Genomic DNA, 18951 nt, shown 5'->3' with positions numbered 1-18951 from the left:
TTTTTTTTTATTTTCTGGAATCGTTTTGTTGAACATGAGTGTGCTTAGTGTGTTAAGTACTACTAGTGCCACAACAACGACTACTGGTGTTACTACAACTAGTAATAATAATAATAATAATAGCAATAGTAATAATAATAATGATGATGTTATCTAATTGTTCCTACAGAAATTTAATAAAAGAGACAGCTTATTTTAAGCTCAAAGATACTTCTATCAATGTATGTATATGTTTGTGTTCTATCAATACAGGTTTATTGGATTATTAGCAACATAGATCCTAAGACTTTTTGTGAGGAAATTATTTTTTGCTCACAGATTGCTTTAGAGTTCATACCTATAACAAGGACATATACTTACGTGGTTGTATTGTGGCACGAATAAGGTTCCGACAAACTGAATTAGGAGTGGCTGTGCATGTGAATGTGCATGCATATCCATGGTGTTGAACAGAGCAATTCTATATCGTGATTTAATCTAACTTTCTAATCTAAGTTTTGATTTTTTGAAAATAAAATAAACGGTAACATTCAATCAAGTACTTTTGTATGCTTGAACATTGTTGATTAGATTGCACATTTATGTTTTACATGCATAAGGTACTCGGGTCATCTGAATAAGTGAGGATAAAACAGGTTTCGTTCTTGTGCTTTATATGGCAGAAATTTATATAATCAGGAAAACCTTTCATTTTCTCTATTGGACAATGCGTTTTCTTTTGCGTTGCTATACATTTCACTATGCTGCACAGTTTTAAAGAGTGTGGCTGAATACCAGTGTGTGACTCAGGAAATAATATTTTAGTTATACCACTCTGAAAATTCAGTGCGACTCATGGTGCCGCTGTTGGCTAACACAAAAGTAACACTGACATCTCCACCCACTGCAACTGCATCAAGATCAGTTGTGATTTTTCAGAAGATCGCTTGATTCCACGAATATTTTCATCGTGTTTGCAGTTGTTGGATTAATGACTCTGTTTTGGATTATATTTTGAGCTCTGAACCGCAATTCGTACGAGCCGTCGACGTGTGTTTACCGAGGATGGGAGACAAAGGATTTTCAGCGTTTCGTCTGATCCTCTGCTTTGTTTCCTTTATTGTAACGCCGCACCTCGTTCGTGGAGATTTGAGTTATTCTTTTCCAGAAGAGATGAAAATACAGTCTGTTATTGGAAATATAGCCAAAGATCTCGGTCTTGATCTGAGGACCTTATCATCCCGAAAGGCCCGCGTTGATTCAGAGGAGACCCGTAAGCGCTACTGTGACATAAATCTGAGTACCGGAGATTTGATCACATCGGAGAGAATTGACAGAGAGAGTCTTTGTGGCAAGAAACCTTCTTGTGTTATGAAATTGGACCTGGTTTTAGAAAATCCTTTGGAGCTTCATCGTGTCAATCTTCATATCCAAGATGTGAACGATAACTCTCCGAAATTCAAAAAAGATTTGACTGAAATGGAAATACGCGAGTCAGCAGAGAAGGGAAATCGCTTTTCAATTGAGCAGGCCCGTGACGCAGATATAGGTCAAAATGCTGTTCAAAGGTACAACCTTGAGAAGAACGAATACTTCATACTAGCTGTTGACAGTAACAAGGTCGAACTCGTATTGGAAAATAAACTTGACCGAGAAAAGCAAAAAGAGCTGAATTTGCTTCTCACAGCTCTAGATGGTGGATCTCCCCAGAGATCAGGTACTGTAGTCATACACGTCACTGTACTGGATGCTAATGATAACGCCCCAGTATTCAGCCAAGCCGTTTATAAAGCCAGTCTGTCTGAAAACTCTCCTCCAGACACAATAGTGATTAATGTCAGTGCTACTGATGAAGATGAGGGAGTGAATGGAGATGTGACATATGACTTCGGTCACATGTCTGACGACGATATACATGTATTTTCAATTGACCCTAAAACGGGACAGATTCGAACAACTGGTGTGATTGATTTTGAAGAAATAAGTTCTTTTGAAATTATAGCAGAGGCTAAAGATGGATTAGGACTAACCTCATATGCCAAAGTTATGATAGATGTTACAGATATAAATGACAATGCTCCAGTGATATACCTGAAATCCCTGACTAATCCCATACCTGAGAACGTGTCACCTGGTACAGAGGTGGGCATCATTAACGTTCAGGACAGAGACTCTGAGACTAACGGACAGGTCCGCTGCTCTATCCAGCAAGGTGTCCCCTTTAAGTTAGTTCCTTCTATTAAAAACTATTATTCTCTGGTGAGCACAGGACAACTGGACCGTGAAGTGGTGTCTGATTACAACATTACAATCAGTGCCACTGACGAGGGCTCTCCTCCTCTGTCCTCATCTAAAAGTGTTCAGTTATCTGTAGCTGACATCAACGACAACCCACCTGTGTTTGAGGAACAGTCGTACAGCGCATATGTGAGTGAGAACAACAAACCTGGCTCCACTTTATGTTCGGTCAGTGCTCGAGACCCCGATTGGAGACAGAACGGTACAGTGATTTATTCTCTGTTATCTGGTGAGGTGAACGGTGCCCTGGTGTCCTCGTATGTGTCTGTGAACGGAGACACGGGTGTGATCCACGCTGTGAGGTCGTTTGATTATGAGCAGTTTCGGAGCTTCAAAGTGCAGGTGATGGCGAGAGACAACGGTTCTCCTCCTCTGAGCAGCAACGTGACCGTGAGTGTGTTCATCTCGGATGTGAATGACAACTCTCCTCAGATTCTGTATCCCGCCGCGGAGGGCAACTCGTTCATGACCGAGCTGGTCCCCAAAGCTGCTCACGGAGGCTCTCTGGTGTCCAAAGTGATCGCAGTGGACGCGGACTCTGGTCAGAACGCCTGGCTGTCGTATCATATAGTGAAATCCACTGATCCGGGACTTTTCAGTATTGGTGTCCACAGCGGAGAGATCAGGACACAACGAGACATTTCTGAATCTGACAGCATGAAACAGAATCTTATTGTGTCAGTGAGAGACAACGGACAGCCCTCTCTGTCAGCCACCTGCTCCATGTATTTACTGATTTCTGACAACTTGGCTGAGGTCCCAGAACTGAAAGAGATGTCGAACTATGAGAACAATTCCAAGCTGACCTCGTATCTGATTATTGCATTGGTGTCTGTGTCCACCTTCTTCCTGACCTTCATTATCATCATCCTGGGTGTGAGGTTTTGTCGCAGGAGAAAGCCCAGACTGTTGTTTGATGGAGCAGTTGCCATCCCCAGCACTTATCTCCCTCCTAATTACGCAGATGTTGACGGGACAGGAACTTTACGCAGCACTTACAATTATGACGCCTACCTGACAACAGGTTCTCGGACCAGTGACTTCAAGTTTGTGACATCTTACAATGACAACACTCTGCCTGCTGACCAGACTCTGAGGAAAAGTCCATCAGACTTTGTTGATCCGTTCGAAGCCTTAGATGCATCAGAAGAGGTAGGACTTATGCAGCATAATTGTCAGTGCATTTTTGATTTGTTTACGAAGTCTTTCTAACGTCTGTGTGGCTGCTGTTTGTGTTTTGGTCTCCAGAATCTTAAAGTGATTGTGACGTTGGTGAAGCGAGCTGATGGCATATAGGGGAAAACTGTGTTTAGTTGCTAAGACCGTCTGTGAATATTTTTTCCCAACTTTTCAGTCATTTATTCTTGAACTGTGGCTTCGTCGATGCTATAATTATACTTTGCTTCATGTGAACCTTTATTTTTGTCTTCAGCATTGCTGCCGATTGTCACTTACAAAGAAATTATGGTGACTTGGTTTGAGTTTATATGTGGTCACAGTGGAACTTAGGTTGTGGATTAGGTTAAGGAATAAATCAGCCTTTAGTGTTGTACATCTGTTTAGTCAGTGACGTCAGTAAACTTTAAGGACAGTGTCCAGCAGCCCAACATCTCTGTACTGTGCGCCAAATCTCAGTGTACCTGTCCGTGGTGCTGAAACATTCCTCTGGTGCTCAGGCTCGACCGCCGCTGGAAGAGCATTTGCTCCTTAACCATGCTAAGCAAATTTAATCACACTGATCACATAAAGATTTTGGGGCTTAATGAGAAGTTCGGATTGATGAAAGTCACCTGATTGCTTCCGCTCATAGTTTATACAATGGAGCGCTCATCGATTGTTTTCTGTATTTAAGACAAACAAACAAACAAACAAACAAAAAACAAACAATATTTAACAGTGCTACTAAATGTGACAGTGCTGTACTTAAAGCTTAGCGGACGTGTAGTTTAAACGGCTCACACCGTACACATAACTGTGTCATTACTTGAGACAAATAACCTGGATATTACCGTTTTTAGGAAACATATTTGAGCGTTCTGCGAGGGTTACAAACCAAATCTCATTTCGTCCAACTGATCTGGGATGAACATAACCTACAGCTCACATTGCCAGTTACAATGAAAATAGCACGTTTGTTTTTAGCACACGAAAGACATGCAAAGTCCGTTTTAGTGTAACTTGATATTTTCTGATTGTTGTTCATATTCGGCGATAGAAGATTTCATGATAAACTGGTGTGACGATATAAACGTGACTCACGGTGTCGCTGTTGACTGACGCAAAATAGGCGTCCACTACTCCACCCACTGCTGCATAGATACCAGTTGCAGCTTGTCCAGATAAACAGTTACATTTTCAAAAACAGATGATCGTGCACATTTTAAAGTGTTGGATTATTATTTTTTGGACTTTTTTTGTTTTGTCCCATTGGGCCGTTTAAGTTGTACGATCTGAAAACCCTTTTTTCTTTCCAAAATGGGAGACAAAGGATTTTCAGCGCTTCGTCTGATCCTCTGCTTTGTTTCCTTTATTGTAACGCTGCACCTCGTTATTGGAGATCTGAGTTATTCTTTTCCTGAGGAGATGACACCACAGTATGTTATTGGAAATATCGCCAAAGATCTCAGTCTTGATCTGAGGACCTTATCTGCTCGGAAGGCCCGTGTTAATGTTGAGGCGTCTCGTAAGCGCTACGTTGACATAAATCTGAGGTCCGGAGATTTGATCACATCGGAGAGGATTGACAGAGAGAGTCTTTGTGGCAAGCGACCTTCTTGTGTTATGAAATTGGACCTCGTATTAGAAAATCCTTTGGAGCTTCATCGTGTCAATCTTCATGTACAAGATGTGAACGACAACTCTCCAAAATTCAGAGAGAATTTGATTAAAATGGAAATACGCGAGTCAGCAGACAAGGGAAACCGCTTTTCAATTGAAGAGGCCCATGACGCAGATATAGGTCAAAATGCTGTTCAAAGGTACAACCTTGAGAAAAACGAATACTTCATACTAGCTGTTGACAGTAACAAGGCTGAACTGGTACTAGAGAATACACTTGACCGAGAAAAGCGAAAAGAGCTGAATTTGCTTCTCACAGCTCTAGATGGTGGATCTCCTCAGAGATCAGGTACTGTAGTCATACATGTAACTGTACTGGATGCTAATGATAACGCCCCAGTGTTCAGCCAAGCCGTTTATAAAGCCAGTCTCCCTGAAAACTCTCCTCCAGGTACAATAGCGATTAATGTCAGTGCTATTGATGCAGATGAAGGGGTGAATGGAGATGTGACTTATCAGTTTGGTCACGTGTCTGACGATGACGTAAATGTATTTTCTATTGATCCTAAAACTGGAGAAATTACAGTCACTGGTGTAATTGATTTCGAAGAAATTAGTACTTTTGAAATGAGGGTGCAAGCTAAAGATGGCTTAGGACTAACCTCATATGCCAAAGTGATATTAGATGTCATTGATATAAATGATAACCCCCCAATGATATATCTACAATCTCTGACTAATCCCATACCTGAGAACGTGTCACCTGGTACAGAGGTGGGCATCATTAACGTACAGGACAGAGACTCTGAGACTAACGGACAGGCCCGCTGCTTTATTCAGCAAAATGTCCCTTTTAAATTGATTCCTTCAATTAAAAACTATTATTCTCTGGTGAGCACAGGACAACTGGACCGTGAAGTGGTGTCTGATTACAACATTACAATCAGTGCCACTGACGAGGGCTCTCCTCCTCTGTCCTCGTCTAAAAGTGTTCAGTTATCTGTAGCTGACATCAACGACAACCCACCTGTGTTTGAGGAACAGTCGTACAGCGCATATCTGAGTGAGAACAACAAACCTGGCTCCACTTTATGTTCCGTCAGTGCTCGAGACCCCGACTGGAGACAGAACGGTACAGTGATTTATTCTCTGTTATCTGGTGAGGTGAACGGTGCCCCGGTGTCCTCGTATGTGTCTGTGAACGGAGACACGGGTGTGATCCACGCTGTGAGGTCGTTTGATTATGAACAGTTTCGGAGCTTCAAAGTGCAGGTGATGGCGAGAGACAACGGTTCTCCTCCTCTGAGCAGCAACGTGACCGTGAGTGTGTTCATCTCGGATGTGAATGACAACTCTCCTCAGATTCTGTATCCCGCCCCGGAGGGCAACTCGTTCATGACCGAGCTGGTCCCCAAAGCTGCTCACGGAGGCTCTCTGGTGTCCAAAGTGATCGCGGTGGACGCGGACTCTGGTCAGAACGCCTGGCTGTCGTATCATATAGTGAAGTCCACTGATCCGGGACTTTTCAGTATTGGTGTCCACAGCGGAGAGATCAGGACACAGCGAGACATTTCTGAATCCGACAGAATGAAACAGAATCTTATTGTGTCAGTGAAAGACAACGGACAGCCCTCTCTGTCAGCCACCTGCTCCATGTATTTACTGATTTCTGACAACTTGGCTGAGGTGCCAGAACTGAAAGAAATGTCCAACTATGAGAGTAATTCCAAGCTGACCTCTTATCTGATTATTGCCCTGGTGTCTGTGTCCACCTTCTTCCTGACCTTCATTATCATCATCCTGGGTGTGAGGTTTTGTCGCAGGCGAAAGCCCAGACTGTTGTTTGATGGAGCAGTTGCCATCCCCAGCACTTATCTCCCTCCCAATTACGCAGATGTTGACGGCACAGGAACTTTACGCAGCACTTACAATTATGACGCCTACCTGACAACAGGTTCTCGGACCAGTGACTTCAAGTTTGTGACATCTTACAATGACAACACTCTGCCTGCAGACCAAACTCTGAGGAAAAGTCCATCAGACTTTGTTGATCCGTTCGAAGCCTTCGATGCATCAGAAGAGGTAGGAAACGTTAAGCTCATGTATATTTTACCCGAGTCTTTCTATTGCCTGTCTAGCAGCAGTGTGATTATTTTTCTGTAATCTAGAGATGATTTGTGGTTTCTCCAGCCAACTATTTACAACATGTATTGCAAGACTTTTTGTGGTTTAGTTGCACCATAAATTTTAGGTTTGTTGGAAAAATATAATTACAACATATTAATCAAGAAAATATAGTTGCAAATGAGGACGTGTCTGAAATGCAAACATATAAGCTTTTCACAGAGGGTCAAATTAGTCCTTGAGGTTGTTTTCTCCCCCACCCACCCACCCGGTATTTCTGTTTTCAGTATGCTAGAAAGACCGTTACTTATTTGGAACTGACAGAACCATTGCTGTGGTTCCTTTGTCGCCCTACAAGTTTGTGTGTAGATTTTCGGTCATCCAGAGGGCTGTGCTACGAAGCAAATCTGACATAGCCGGGCTTTCTTTGTGTAAACCGGCTCGATAAAAAACACAGCCCTAGTCAGAGTTAACACGTAAAACGAAGGTGGTTATCAACTTTCTTTGTCAACTCAGGCGCCACGGGACTCTTCGTCCACACAAAATGACACCGTCGTATGCAACTTCAGTCAACAAGTTGTTTTATTTCGGACAGCTGTACAAGAAAGTTATTAAACTTTAAACTTCATATATTTAAAATACGATATTGTACAGCAGCGCATTTAGATTTGACACTGTCCCATAATGCAGGACATCACTTTAACTTGTGGCCAATTAAAAGCGAAATGAATGTTACTGAATGAATATTTTCTGTATTAAACACCAATATGATAATCAGTTTTCTAATCTCTGTTCTGCCATCTGAAGTGCTAGTCGTGTAAACAGACTTGACAGCAAATCAGGACCAAACATAAACAACATATTATGCGAATACTGCATCACCGACTTCGTACATGTGGGGTTCCCATGGCAACGCGATGCATACAATGTGCGATACTGTAACTGTGCCGTTTCATTCAATGGTTTTAGTCATTTACAGCTCAACAGGTTTAGAGATACAACATAACCCCAGTTGAGTATCTGTATCGTTCATAAATAATATCAGTCAACGATTTGGTAAAAGGGCGACGATTCTTACAGCTGATTTAATTCCGAAACTCCGAGAACATAGCTCCACAGCGTATGTTACCACGGAGATCTAGCCAGATAAAAAGAGAACCACCTTCGTGATCCTGAAAACCCCGACTTTCGGCTAAACATACCTCGCTAACCCGTTAATTTAGCTTCGTCGTACAGCCCTCAGGTCATAGGGGTTTCAGTAACATGCTCTTTCCCAAAGCTCCTGGGCTCTTTTTTTGTTTTGTAAAGCTTTTCTAACTGACGCTAGTATCCTCTTAAGAGCACTGTCGAGTAGCCCAACGCAGCGCTCAGTGTATTTGTTGCATATTGTGCTGTATCTCAAGGTACCAGTCTGTGCTTCTGAAACACTCCTCTTGGCTCAGGCGCTTTCCTTGCTGGAGGCGCAATTTCTCCCGAGCCATGTTGTGTGACTGTTCATCACAATAATATACATATATATTTTATATTTAGTGTTCAGAGTGTAAGACGACTGCTCTCCCCAGCTCATTGTCTTAACATGAAGTACTCCATTACCGCTTTTGAATGACAATGGGAATAATCATAATACGAAATTATAGTGTTGTACTCCAAGTTTAGCTGTTTTGTGAACTCGGACGGCACACCGCAATGTCTGTTTATTTGTAGCACATTTTTGGTGTCTAAAGCTTTTGCAGTGGCTAACACAAAGTCAACATTTTTGAGTTTTCACCAAATCTCACAAACCAGATCTGATTTCTCTCAACTGCTATGGTGTGACCACGCCACACATCTCACTCTGAGCTAATAACAACGAATTGGCCGCATGTGCGTTTTAGGTAAATGGTAATCAATCAAAGTAAATTTATTATGAATGGTGTCACTGTGGTCATTCTCGGATCTAGAAGATTTTATGAATGCAAAGATTTAAAAGTGACTCACGGTGTCGCTGTTGGCTGATAGAAAATAGATATTCACTACTCCACCCACTGCTGCATAGATATCAGCTGCAGCTTGTCCAGGGAAACGGTTACATTTACGAAAATCTAACCTCGTGCACATTGTAAAGCGTTGGATTACTAAATGTTTTGGACCGATTTTATTTTGTCGCGTTGGACAATATAAGTTTCAAAGGCTGAGAACGTTTTTGTTTGAAGATGGGACACAAAGGAGTTCCAGCGCTTCGTCTGATCCTCTGCTTTGTTTCCTTTATTGTCACGCCGCACATCGTTCATGGAGATCTGAGTTATTCTTTTCCAGAAGAGATGAAACCACAGTCTGTTATTGGAAATATCGCCAAAGATCTCAGTCTGGATCTGAGGACCTTATCATCCCGAAAGGCCCGTGTTGATTCTGAAGGGACTCGTAAGCGCTACTGTGACATAAATCTGAGTACCGGAGATTTGATCACATCGGAGAGAATTGACAGAGAGAGTCTTTGTGGCAAGAAACCGTCGTGTGTTTTGAAAGTAGATCTAGTTTTAGAAAACCCTTTGGAGCTTCATCGTGTGAGTCTTCATGTCCAAGATGTTAACGACAACTCTCCTAAATTTAAGAAAGATTTGATTGAAATGGAAATACGCGAGTCAGCAGACAAGGGTAACCGCTTTTCAATTGAGCAGGCCCGTGACGCAGATATAGGTCAAAATGCTGTTCAAAGGTACAACCTTGAGAAGAACGAATACTTTATTCTGGCTGTTGACAACAAGGCTGAACTTGTACTAGAGAATACACTTGACCGAGAAAAGCAAAAAGAACTGAATTTGCTTCTCACAGCTCGAGATGGTGGATCTCCTCAGAGATCAGGTACTGTAGTCATACATGTAACTGTACTGGATGCTAATGATAACGCCCCAGTGTTCAGCCAAGCCGTTTATAAAGCCAGTCTGCCTGAAAACTCTCCTCCAGATACAATAGTGATTAATGTCAGTGCTACTGATGCAGATGAGGGAGTGAATGGAGATGTTACATATGACTTCGGTCACGTGTCTGACGACGATATACATGTATTTTCTATTGACCCTAAAACTGGAGAGATTCGAACAACTGATCTGATTGATTTTGAAGAAAAAAGTTCTTTTGAAATTATAGTGGAGGCTAAAGATGGTTTGGGACTAACCTCATATGCCAAAGTGTTAATAGATATTACTGATATAAATGATAATGCTCCAGTAATATATCTGAAATCTCTGACTAATCCCATGCCTGAGAACGTGTCACCTGGTACAGAGGTGGGCATCATTAACGTGCAGGACAGAGACTCTGAGAATAACCGACAGGTCCGCTGCTTTATTCAGCAAAATGTTCCTTTTAAATTGGTTCCTTCTATTAAAAACTATTATTCTCTGGTGAGCACAGGACAACTGGACCGTGAAGTGGTGTCTGATTACAACATTACAATCAGTGCCACTGATGAGGGCTCTCCTCCTCTGTCCTCGTCTAAAAGTGTTCAGTTATCTGTAGCTGACATCAACGACAACCCACCTGTGTTTGAGGAACAGTCGTACAGCGCATATGTGAGTGAGAACAACAAACCTGGCTCCACTTTATGTTCCGTCAGTGCTCGAGACCCCGACTGGAGACAGAACGGTACCGTGATTTATTCTCTGTTATCTGGTGAGGTGAACGGTGCCCCGGTGTCCTCGTATGTGTCTGTGAACGGAGACACGGGTGTGATCCACGCTGTGAGATCGTTTGATTATGAACAGTTTCGGAGCTTCAAAGTGCAGGTGATGGCGAGAGACAACGGTTCTCCTCCTCTGAGCAGCAACGTGACCGTGAGTGTGTTCATCTCGGATGTGAATGACAACTCTCCTCAGATTCTGTACCCCGCCCCGGAGGGCAACTCGTTCATGACCGAGCTTGTCCCCAAAGCTGCTCATGGAGGCTCTCTGGTGTCCAAAGTAATCGCGGTGGACGCGGACTCCGGTCAGAACGCCTGGCTGTCGTATCATATAGTGAAATCCACTGATCCGGGACTTTTCAGTATTGGTGTCCACAGCGGAGAGATCAGGACACAGCGAGACATTTCTGAATCTGACAGCATGAAACAGAATCTTATTGTGTCAGTGAAAGACAACGGACAGCCCTCTCTGTCAGCCACCTGCTCCATGTATTTACTGATTTCTGACAACTTGGCTGAGGTGCCAGAACTGAAAGAAATGTCGAACTATGAGAGTAATTCAAAGCTGACCTCGTATCTGATTATTGCACTGGTGTCTGTTTCCACCTTCTTCTTGACCTTCGTTATCATCATCCTGGGTGTGAGATTTTGTCGCAGGAGAAAGCCCAGACTGTTGTTTGATGGAGCAGTTGCCATCCCCAGTGCTTATCTCCCTCCTAATTACACAGATGTTGACGGCACAGGAACTTTACGCAGCACTTACAATTATGACGCCTACCTGACAACAGGTTCTCGGACCAGTGACTTCAAGTTTGTGACATCTTACAATGACAACACTCTGCCTGCAGAGCAGACTCTGAGGAAGAGTCCATCAGACTTTGTTGACCCTTTTGAAGATTTTGAAGCAGCAGAAGAGGTAGGAAACATTCAATCCGTTTCAAGGAGAGAGCTTGAGTTTTTATCTGAGCCTCTGTTTTATCCATCTGATTGCGCAAAATGTAGGCATCCTTTATTTTGTAGCCCAACTTTGCCATCAGGATATCTAAACACTTCTCTCAGAGAAGAATATTTGCTCTGTCTCAGAATTTTCCAACGACAATCACGTTTTACACAGGCTCTCACTAATCTTCACTTTAACTATGTTCAATATTAACATATTATCTTTCACTCCTCTCTGATGGTATCTAATTTCGAAGTAAACAATTCATAGCTACTATTCCTGTGTTGGCTTAGGGAAAGTTGACTTGTGGTGTAGATTTGAGAGCAAATCATTGTTAAGTTTTGTGGCTCTTTCTCTGACTTATGTAGGTACTATTTTAGACCGATGTCCAGTAGGTCAATGCAGTGTTCAATGTCTTTTTGCTATTAGTCATGTCTAATGTCAAGGTACAGTTGTGAGTGAAATGATCGAAACACGTGTCTTTGTCACAGAGAAAAAGCAATCCTGCGTTTTGGTTACAACTTAGATTTATTATAGTTCTTCTGGAAATATCATAAGATCTACTTGGTGAAAAATAAACAAACAGCAGTGCTAACATTTGGTTAAATGTCCCATCACCATTCACCTGGATTAGGTGCTTTTGGTCGCAGTCCACAAGCTTCTGGTTGCATCTTTGACAACTCCTCTTAACAGAATTAGTGCAGTTTACTTAAATTTGTTGACTTTCTGACACAGGGTTGTTTCTTCAGCACAGTCCATATGTTTTCAATGGGGTTGAAGTCAGTACTTTGGGGAAACCAGTCAAAACTCTTAGTCTAGCCTGATTTAGCCATGTCTTTATCACCTTTGGTGTATGTTTTGGGCCATTGTCTTGCTGTAACAACAAATTGCATCCAATGCCCAACTTTGTGGCTGATGATTTTAGGTTTTCCTGAAAAATGTGGAGGGAATCCTCCTCATTCATAATTCAATTTACTTTGTGTAAAGTACCAGTTCCGCTGGCAGCAAAACAGCCCTCGAGCATAAAACTACCGCCATCATGCTTGATGATCGTTATGGTGTTTGTTAAAGGGGCTAAGCCAGTGCTTTAAGCCACTGAGAGCATCCAACCGGGAATCATGAAAACTTAATTGACGCGTTTAATAACCGTACTATGAATGAATGTCCAACTCATTTTAACTTGCCTTGCACGCAGTGTCTTTATTGGTTTCCTAGAAATCTCCAAAGTGCAGAAATTCACATCCACAATTTGCCCTTCAGCGTTCGGCCTTCAGTGTACAGCGTTCCGCGGTCAAAAACTGGTTTGTCCCTTCCGGCTGGACACCCTACCTAGACACAAAGGTTCCTACTGACAATTAACCAATAAGGAGTGAATCCCACTGACACCAAAATAATTAAGGAATGTTTTCAAATCTTCTCCTACAGTGTTGTTCTGGTTGAAGTCTTTACTTTCTCTCCTCCAAACATGTTCCTGATCACTGTGGCTAAAAAGCTCAGTTTTTGTTTTATCTGACGACAGAAACTTCCTCCATAAAGCTTTTTCTTTGTCCATGTGATCAACAGCGAACTTCAGTCAAGCCTTAAGGTGCGACTTCCGGAGGAAGAGCTTCCTTCATGCACAGCAGCTTCTCTGTCCATGGTGATGTGCTCACATTCGACTGTGGAAACTGATGCTTGTGCTCCAGCAGCATCCAATTCATTGCAGACCTGACCTGAGTCTAACAAGTGTGTCAAGTGGGCCCTATTTAAATTGCCTCACAGAAATCCGCAGCTGTAGTCAACTGTAATCACGAACTACAATGGTAAGAGGCCATGCCAGTAAGAAAATTAGACAAACGCAATTTTCTTCATCACCAAAACTGATCATTCAAATTGTTGAATGTATGTTTTTGACCCAGCATATTAAGTCATAGATCCGGAAGATGTATAATAAGTCTATAAAGGAAGCAAAATGTATGATTTATTGATTTCTTTTTGTCACAAAGCCACATAAGCTTCAGTGGTTATATCATAGAAACTTAAGAGCTGTAGGAGTCATTGGAAACTCAAGATTGCCAGAATATTCATTGTCTTCACAAGTGTACATAAACCTTTGCTCACAACTGTACCTATCCATGGTGCTGAAACGCTCTTCTCGGGCTCAGTCACAACCGCAGCTGGAGGCGATTTTTTCACCTTAGCCATGCTGCGTAAATTTAATCATAATAACATACGTTTTTTTTTTTGTTTGTTTGTTTTTAAACAATGGAAAGTTTGGATTGTTGTATGTCACTGGATTGCCCTAAATCATTGTTTGAATATGGAGGAATCAAGCACCATTGTGAATATAACAACAACAAAACAGTTTTATAGTGCTAAACTAAATTTTTATTTTTCTTTAGCCTGAAAAAATATGAAGCAGTTTTCCGCTATTTCTGTCATACTTTTTTCTTTCTTTTTTTTTAATGTCAACGCAAAGACAACATATTTGAGATTGCACCAAAAGTGAAAAAAAAACTAATTTAATTTAGCATCACTCTTATGGAATGAGCACCTCCATACATCTCATGCTGGGCTAATTACAATGAACTGCTCACGTGTTTTTTTTTTTAGGACAATTTAAACGGAGATATGTGGCATTTTAATGTGGTCAGATTTTGCTCAAGAATATTTCATTAAATATTGTTGTGGCAATTAAAAAGTGACTCACGGTGTCGCTGTTGACTGACAGAAAATAGACGTTCACTACTCCACCCACTGGTACACAGACATCAGCTGCAGCTTGTCTAGAGAAACGGTTAAATTTCCGAAGATAGAAGATTGTGGACACTTTAAACTGTGGGATGACTGAATATTTTGGTTAACTTTCATTTTGTCGCATCAGACAGTGTAGGTTGTTCGAGCTCAGGACATTTTTTGTATCAGGATGGGAGATAAAGGATATTCAGCGCTTCGTCTGATCCTCTGCTTTGTTTCGTTTATTGTAACGCTGCACCTCGTTCATGGAGATTTGAGTTATTCTTTTCCAGAAGACATGAAGCCACAGTCTATTATTGGAAATATCGCCAAAGATCTCGGTCTTGATTTGAGGACATTGTCAACCCGGAAGGCCCGTGTTAATTTTGAGGGGACTCGTAAGCGCTACTGTGACATAAATCTGAGTACCGGAGATTTGATCGCATCAGAGAGAATTGACAGAGAGAGTCTTTGTGGCAAGAAACCGTCATGCGTTTTGAAAGTAGATCTGGTTTTAGAAAACCCTTTGGAGCTTCACCGTGTAAATCTTCATGTCCAAGATGTGAATGACAACTCTCCAAAATTCAAAAAAGATTTGATTGAAATGGAAATACGCGAATCAGCAGACAAGGGTAACCGCTTTTCAATTGAGCAGGCCCGTGACGCAGATATAGGTCAAAATGCTGTTCAAAGGTACAACCTTGAGAAGAACGAATACTTTATTCTCGCTGTTGACAGTAACAGGGTAGAACTTGTACTGGAAAATACACTTGACCGAGAAAAGCAAAAAGAGCTGAATTTGCTTCTCACAGCTCTGGATGGTGGATCTCCTCAGAGATCAGGTACTGTAGTCATACATGTCACTGTACTGGATGCTAATGATAACGCCCCAGTGTTCAGCCAGGCCGTTTATAAAGCCAGTCTGCCTGAAAACTCTCCTTCAGATACGATCGTGATTAATGTCAGTGCTACTGATGCAGATGAAGGAGTGAATGGAGATGTTACATATGACTTCGGTCATGTGTCTGAAGATGATGTAAATGTATTTTCTATTGACCCTAAAACTGGACAAATTCGGACAACTGGTGTGATTGATTTTGAAGAAATTAGCTCTTTTGAAATTATAGTGGAGGCTAAAGATGGTTTGGGACTAACCTCATATGCCAAAGTTATAATAGATATTACCGATATAAATGACAACGCTCCAGTGATATATCTACAATCACTGACCAATCCCATACCTGAGAACGTGTCACCTGGTACAGAGGTGGGCATCATTAACGTGCAGGACAGAGACTCTGAGACTAACGGACAGGTCCGCTGCTCTATCCAGCAAAATGTTCCTTTTAAATTGGTTCCTTCGATCAAAAACTATTATTCTCTGGTGAGCACAGGACAACTGGACCGTGAAGTGGTGTCTGATTACAATATTACAATCAGTGCCACTGACGAGGGCTCTCCTCCTCTGTCCTCGTCTAAAAGTGTTCAGTTGTCTGTAGCTGACATCAACGACAACCCACCTGTGTTTGAGGAACAGTCGTACAGCACATATGTGAGTGAGAACAACAAACCTGGCTCCACTTTATGTTCGGTCAGTGCTCGAGACCCCGACTGGAGACAGAACGGTACAGTGATTTATTCTCTGTTATCTGGTGAGGTGAACGGTGCCCCGGTGTCCTCGTATGTGTCTGTGAACGGAGACACGGGTGTGATCCACGCTGTGAGGTCGTTTGATTATGAACAGTTTCGGAGCTTCAAAGTGCAGGTGATGGCGAGAGACAGTGGTTCTCCTCCTCTGAGCAGCAACGTGACCGTGAGTGTGTTCATCTCGGATGTAAATGACAACTCTCCTCAGATTCTATACCCCGCCCCGGAGGGCAACTCGTTCATGACCGAGCTGGTCCCCAAAGCTGCTCACGGAGGCTCTCTGGTGTCCAAAGTGATCGCGGTGGACGCGGACTCTGGCCAGAACGCCTGGCTGTCATATCATATAGTGAAATCCACTGATCCGGGACTTTTCAGTATTGGTGTCCACAGCGGAGAGATCAGGACACAGCGAGACATTTCTGAATCTGACAGCATGAAACAGAATCTTATTGTGTCAGTGAAAGACAACGGACAGCCCTCTCTGTCAGCCACCTGCTCCATGTATTTACTGATTTCTGACAACTTGGCTGAGGTGCCAGAACTGAAAGAAATGTCCAACTTTGAGAACAATTCCAAGCTGACCTCTTATCTGATTATTGCACTGGTGTCTGTGTCCACCTTTTTCCTGACCTTCATCATCATCATCCTGGGTGTGAGGTTTTGTCGCAGGAGAAAGCCCAGACTGTTGTTTGATGGAGCAGTTGCCATCCCCAGCGCTTATCTCCCTCCTAATTACGCAGATGTTGACGGCACAGGAACTTTACGCAGCACTTACAATTATGACGCTTACCTGACAACAGGTTCTCGGACCAGTGACTTCAAGTTTGTGACATCTTACAATGACAACACTCTGCCTGCAGACCAGACTCTGAGGAAGAGTCCATCAGACTTTGTTGACCCTTTTAAGGAGTTGGAGGCATGCGTCGAGGTAGGATGCAATCAAATTGTTTAACTTGACGGATGACTTTTTTTGCTTGCTTAGAAATATCTGTCCACCAGGAATTCACTCTGACTTCTTCGTTTTAAAGCTGGTGTACGATTCATTTTAGGTAAATTGTTTGCTTTATGAAAGGACAAACGCTTTCTCTCCCACTCTGTCTGTTTACACTTGCAATTGTTACTGTACTTGTTTTCTTCCAACGTCATGGAACTCAGTCTGTAGCTCCCCTCCAGTTTAAACACGGACGACAAGGTGTTCTTTTCTACAGACATTTATTTCCGACGTCATGCCGAAGTGTCGATGCCGTGAGAACTAAATAAATAAATATATAACATATAAGTCGAAGTACAAATTTACAATAACAATTAAAAAAAAATGCACAATAAACACAAACGACAGCACAATGAAAAAATAAACATACGTTTTTTTACCTCATTGGCCGCATAAACTTTTGGGGAGAAACCTCCAACCGAAAACACTGCATTCCTCCTCCGTCTTCTCATTCATTCATTACAATGACAGGTACACTGCTCCATGTGGCGAATGATATGTGTCTCTCAATAATCTACCTGACTACAACAGCGCAACAAGTTTAGTTCCACAAGAAAAGTTCCATTTTCAGAATATGTTCAACTTTGTATGTTTTAATCTTTTTAAACTTATTCATAAGCAACAAAAATTAACAAAACCATTCCTATTTTTAACCAAAAAGTAATTAAATGAACTTAAATTGAATACTTGATTGTGATGACAGCAACACAGTCTTCGTACTTATGAGGCATGTTTTGGCGTACTTTTACTTTTGTCATGACATTGCTTTAATTGATTATAGATGGGCCCATCTCTGGGATTTTTTGACAAACCGAAACAACCATTCATCAATCAATTCATCATCAATCCTGACACATTGTTAATCTTGTTGCTATGTTTCGCTCGTTTCAGAGAAATATCAGCTGCAAATTTTGTTCTTCAATAAGCTGCAAAAATATCAAATTTTGAAAAACAACTCATTAGAATTAATTTCAACTTGGTTTTTTCAAACATAAAACAGGTCGTGTAAAGTTAGTCAGGACAGAATTTCCCCAAACATTATCCTTGTTATAGAAACGGAAGCAGACATTGGGGATTATCAGGTTATTATTTTAGCCTCTTAAATTTCTTTGCTTTATTTATTTACTTTATTTTATTTATTTATTTATTTATTTTAGCTCTTTTTGGTCTCTGCCATCTTGTGTCATTAAATGTTGGAAACACTACAGCTCCGACGTCTGGTTTCCTTTAAGTAAGGTTTTAACTTCAAGTCTGAGATAAGTCACTCTTTATTCCATGGAACTGTGATATTTGACTCATCAACGAACAACCAGTGACTGGTTTAAACCCCCAGACTGATGCAACATCAGACATCATTGTGCACTAAGCTCTGTTACGTCTGAAGTTTTCTGTCCATGGTGCTGACACCGTTTTTTGGCTCAAGTAGCTAAATATCAAATTCATAATCAAGCATGGCCTGCTCTGTGTGTTCATGAATGTTGAGTTTGTTTGGCTTAAGGAGCAACTGTTGATCTTATATTTTCAGAACCTATTTATAAGTGCTAACTTGGCATTTTTATTTTGTTGGTTTTACATGCTTGACTATTATATCAACAGGACAATCCCGAAATACATACATTCAGTGAGCTCTGTTTCGTTTTTTCGTGGATAATGTGCTTTACCTTACATCGGAACATATTTCAGTCTGTTTCACATTTTAAAAACGTGACCGATTATCACTGTATCTGGTCTTAGACTGTAAAGAATATGTTTACCATGACAGTGTGAAACGAAAAGATACTCGAGGTGTCGCTGTTGACTGACAGAAATTAGACAGGAGCA

The 18951-nt window shown here is 41.7% G+C and overlaps 1 protein-coding gene across 5 annotated transcripts in view; it reads left to right on the top strand.

The window, feature by feature from the left end:
* The first annotated feature begins 929 nt into the window (after positions 1–929).
* The window catches only part of LOC111576782 (protocadherin gamma-C5-like), a 353923-nt gene continuing 335901 nt past the window's right edge, over positions 930–18951 (top strand). Inside the window, exon 1 of one of the 5 annotated variants that reach the window (XM_055016506.1) lies at positions 930–3429. In XM_055016506.1, coding sequence (XP_054872481.1) covers positions 1045–3429 — 2385 coding nt within the window. In that variant the 5' untranslated portion in view covers positions 930–1044. Of the gene's footprint in view, positions 3430–4728; positions 7138–9302; positions 11754–14542; positions 17068–18951 lie in introns of those variants that run through there. The other 4 variants (XM_055016519.1, XM_055016508.1, XM_055016510.1 and 1 more) reach the window with 4 other exon arrangements.

Source organism: Amphiprion ocellaris, chromosome 13 (assembly GCF_022539595.1).
Source record: "Amphiprion ocellaris isolate individual 3 ecotype Okinawa chromosome 13, ASM2253959v1, whole genome shotgun sequence".
Lineage (NCBI taxonomy): Eukaryota > Metazoa > Chordata > Actinopteri > Pomacentridae > Amphiprion > Amphiprion ocellaris.
Note: the sequence above shows the minus strand (reverse complement) of the source record. Positions and strands in the feature narration are given on the sequence as shown.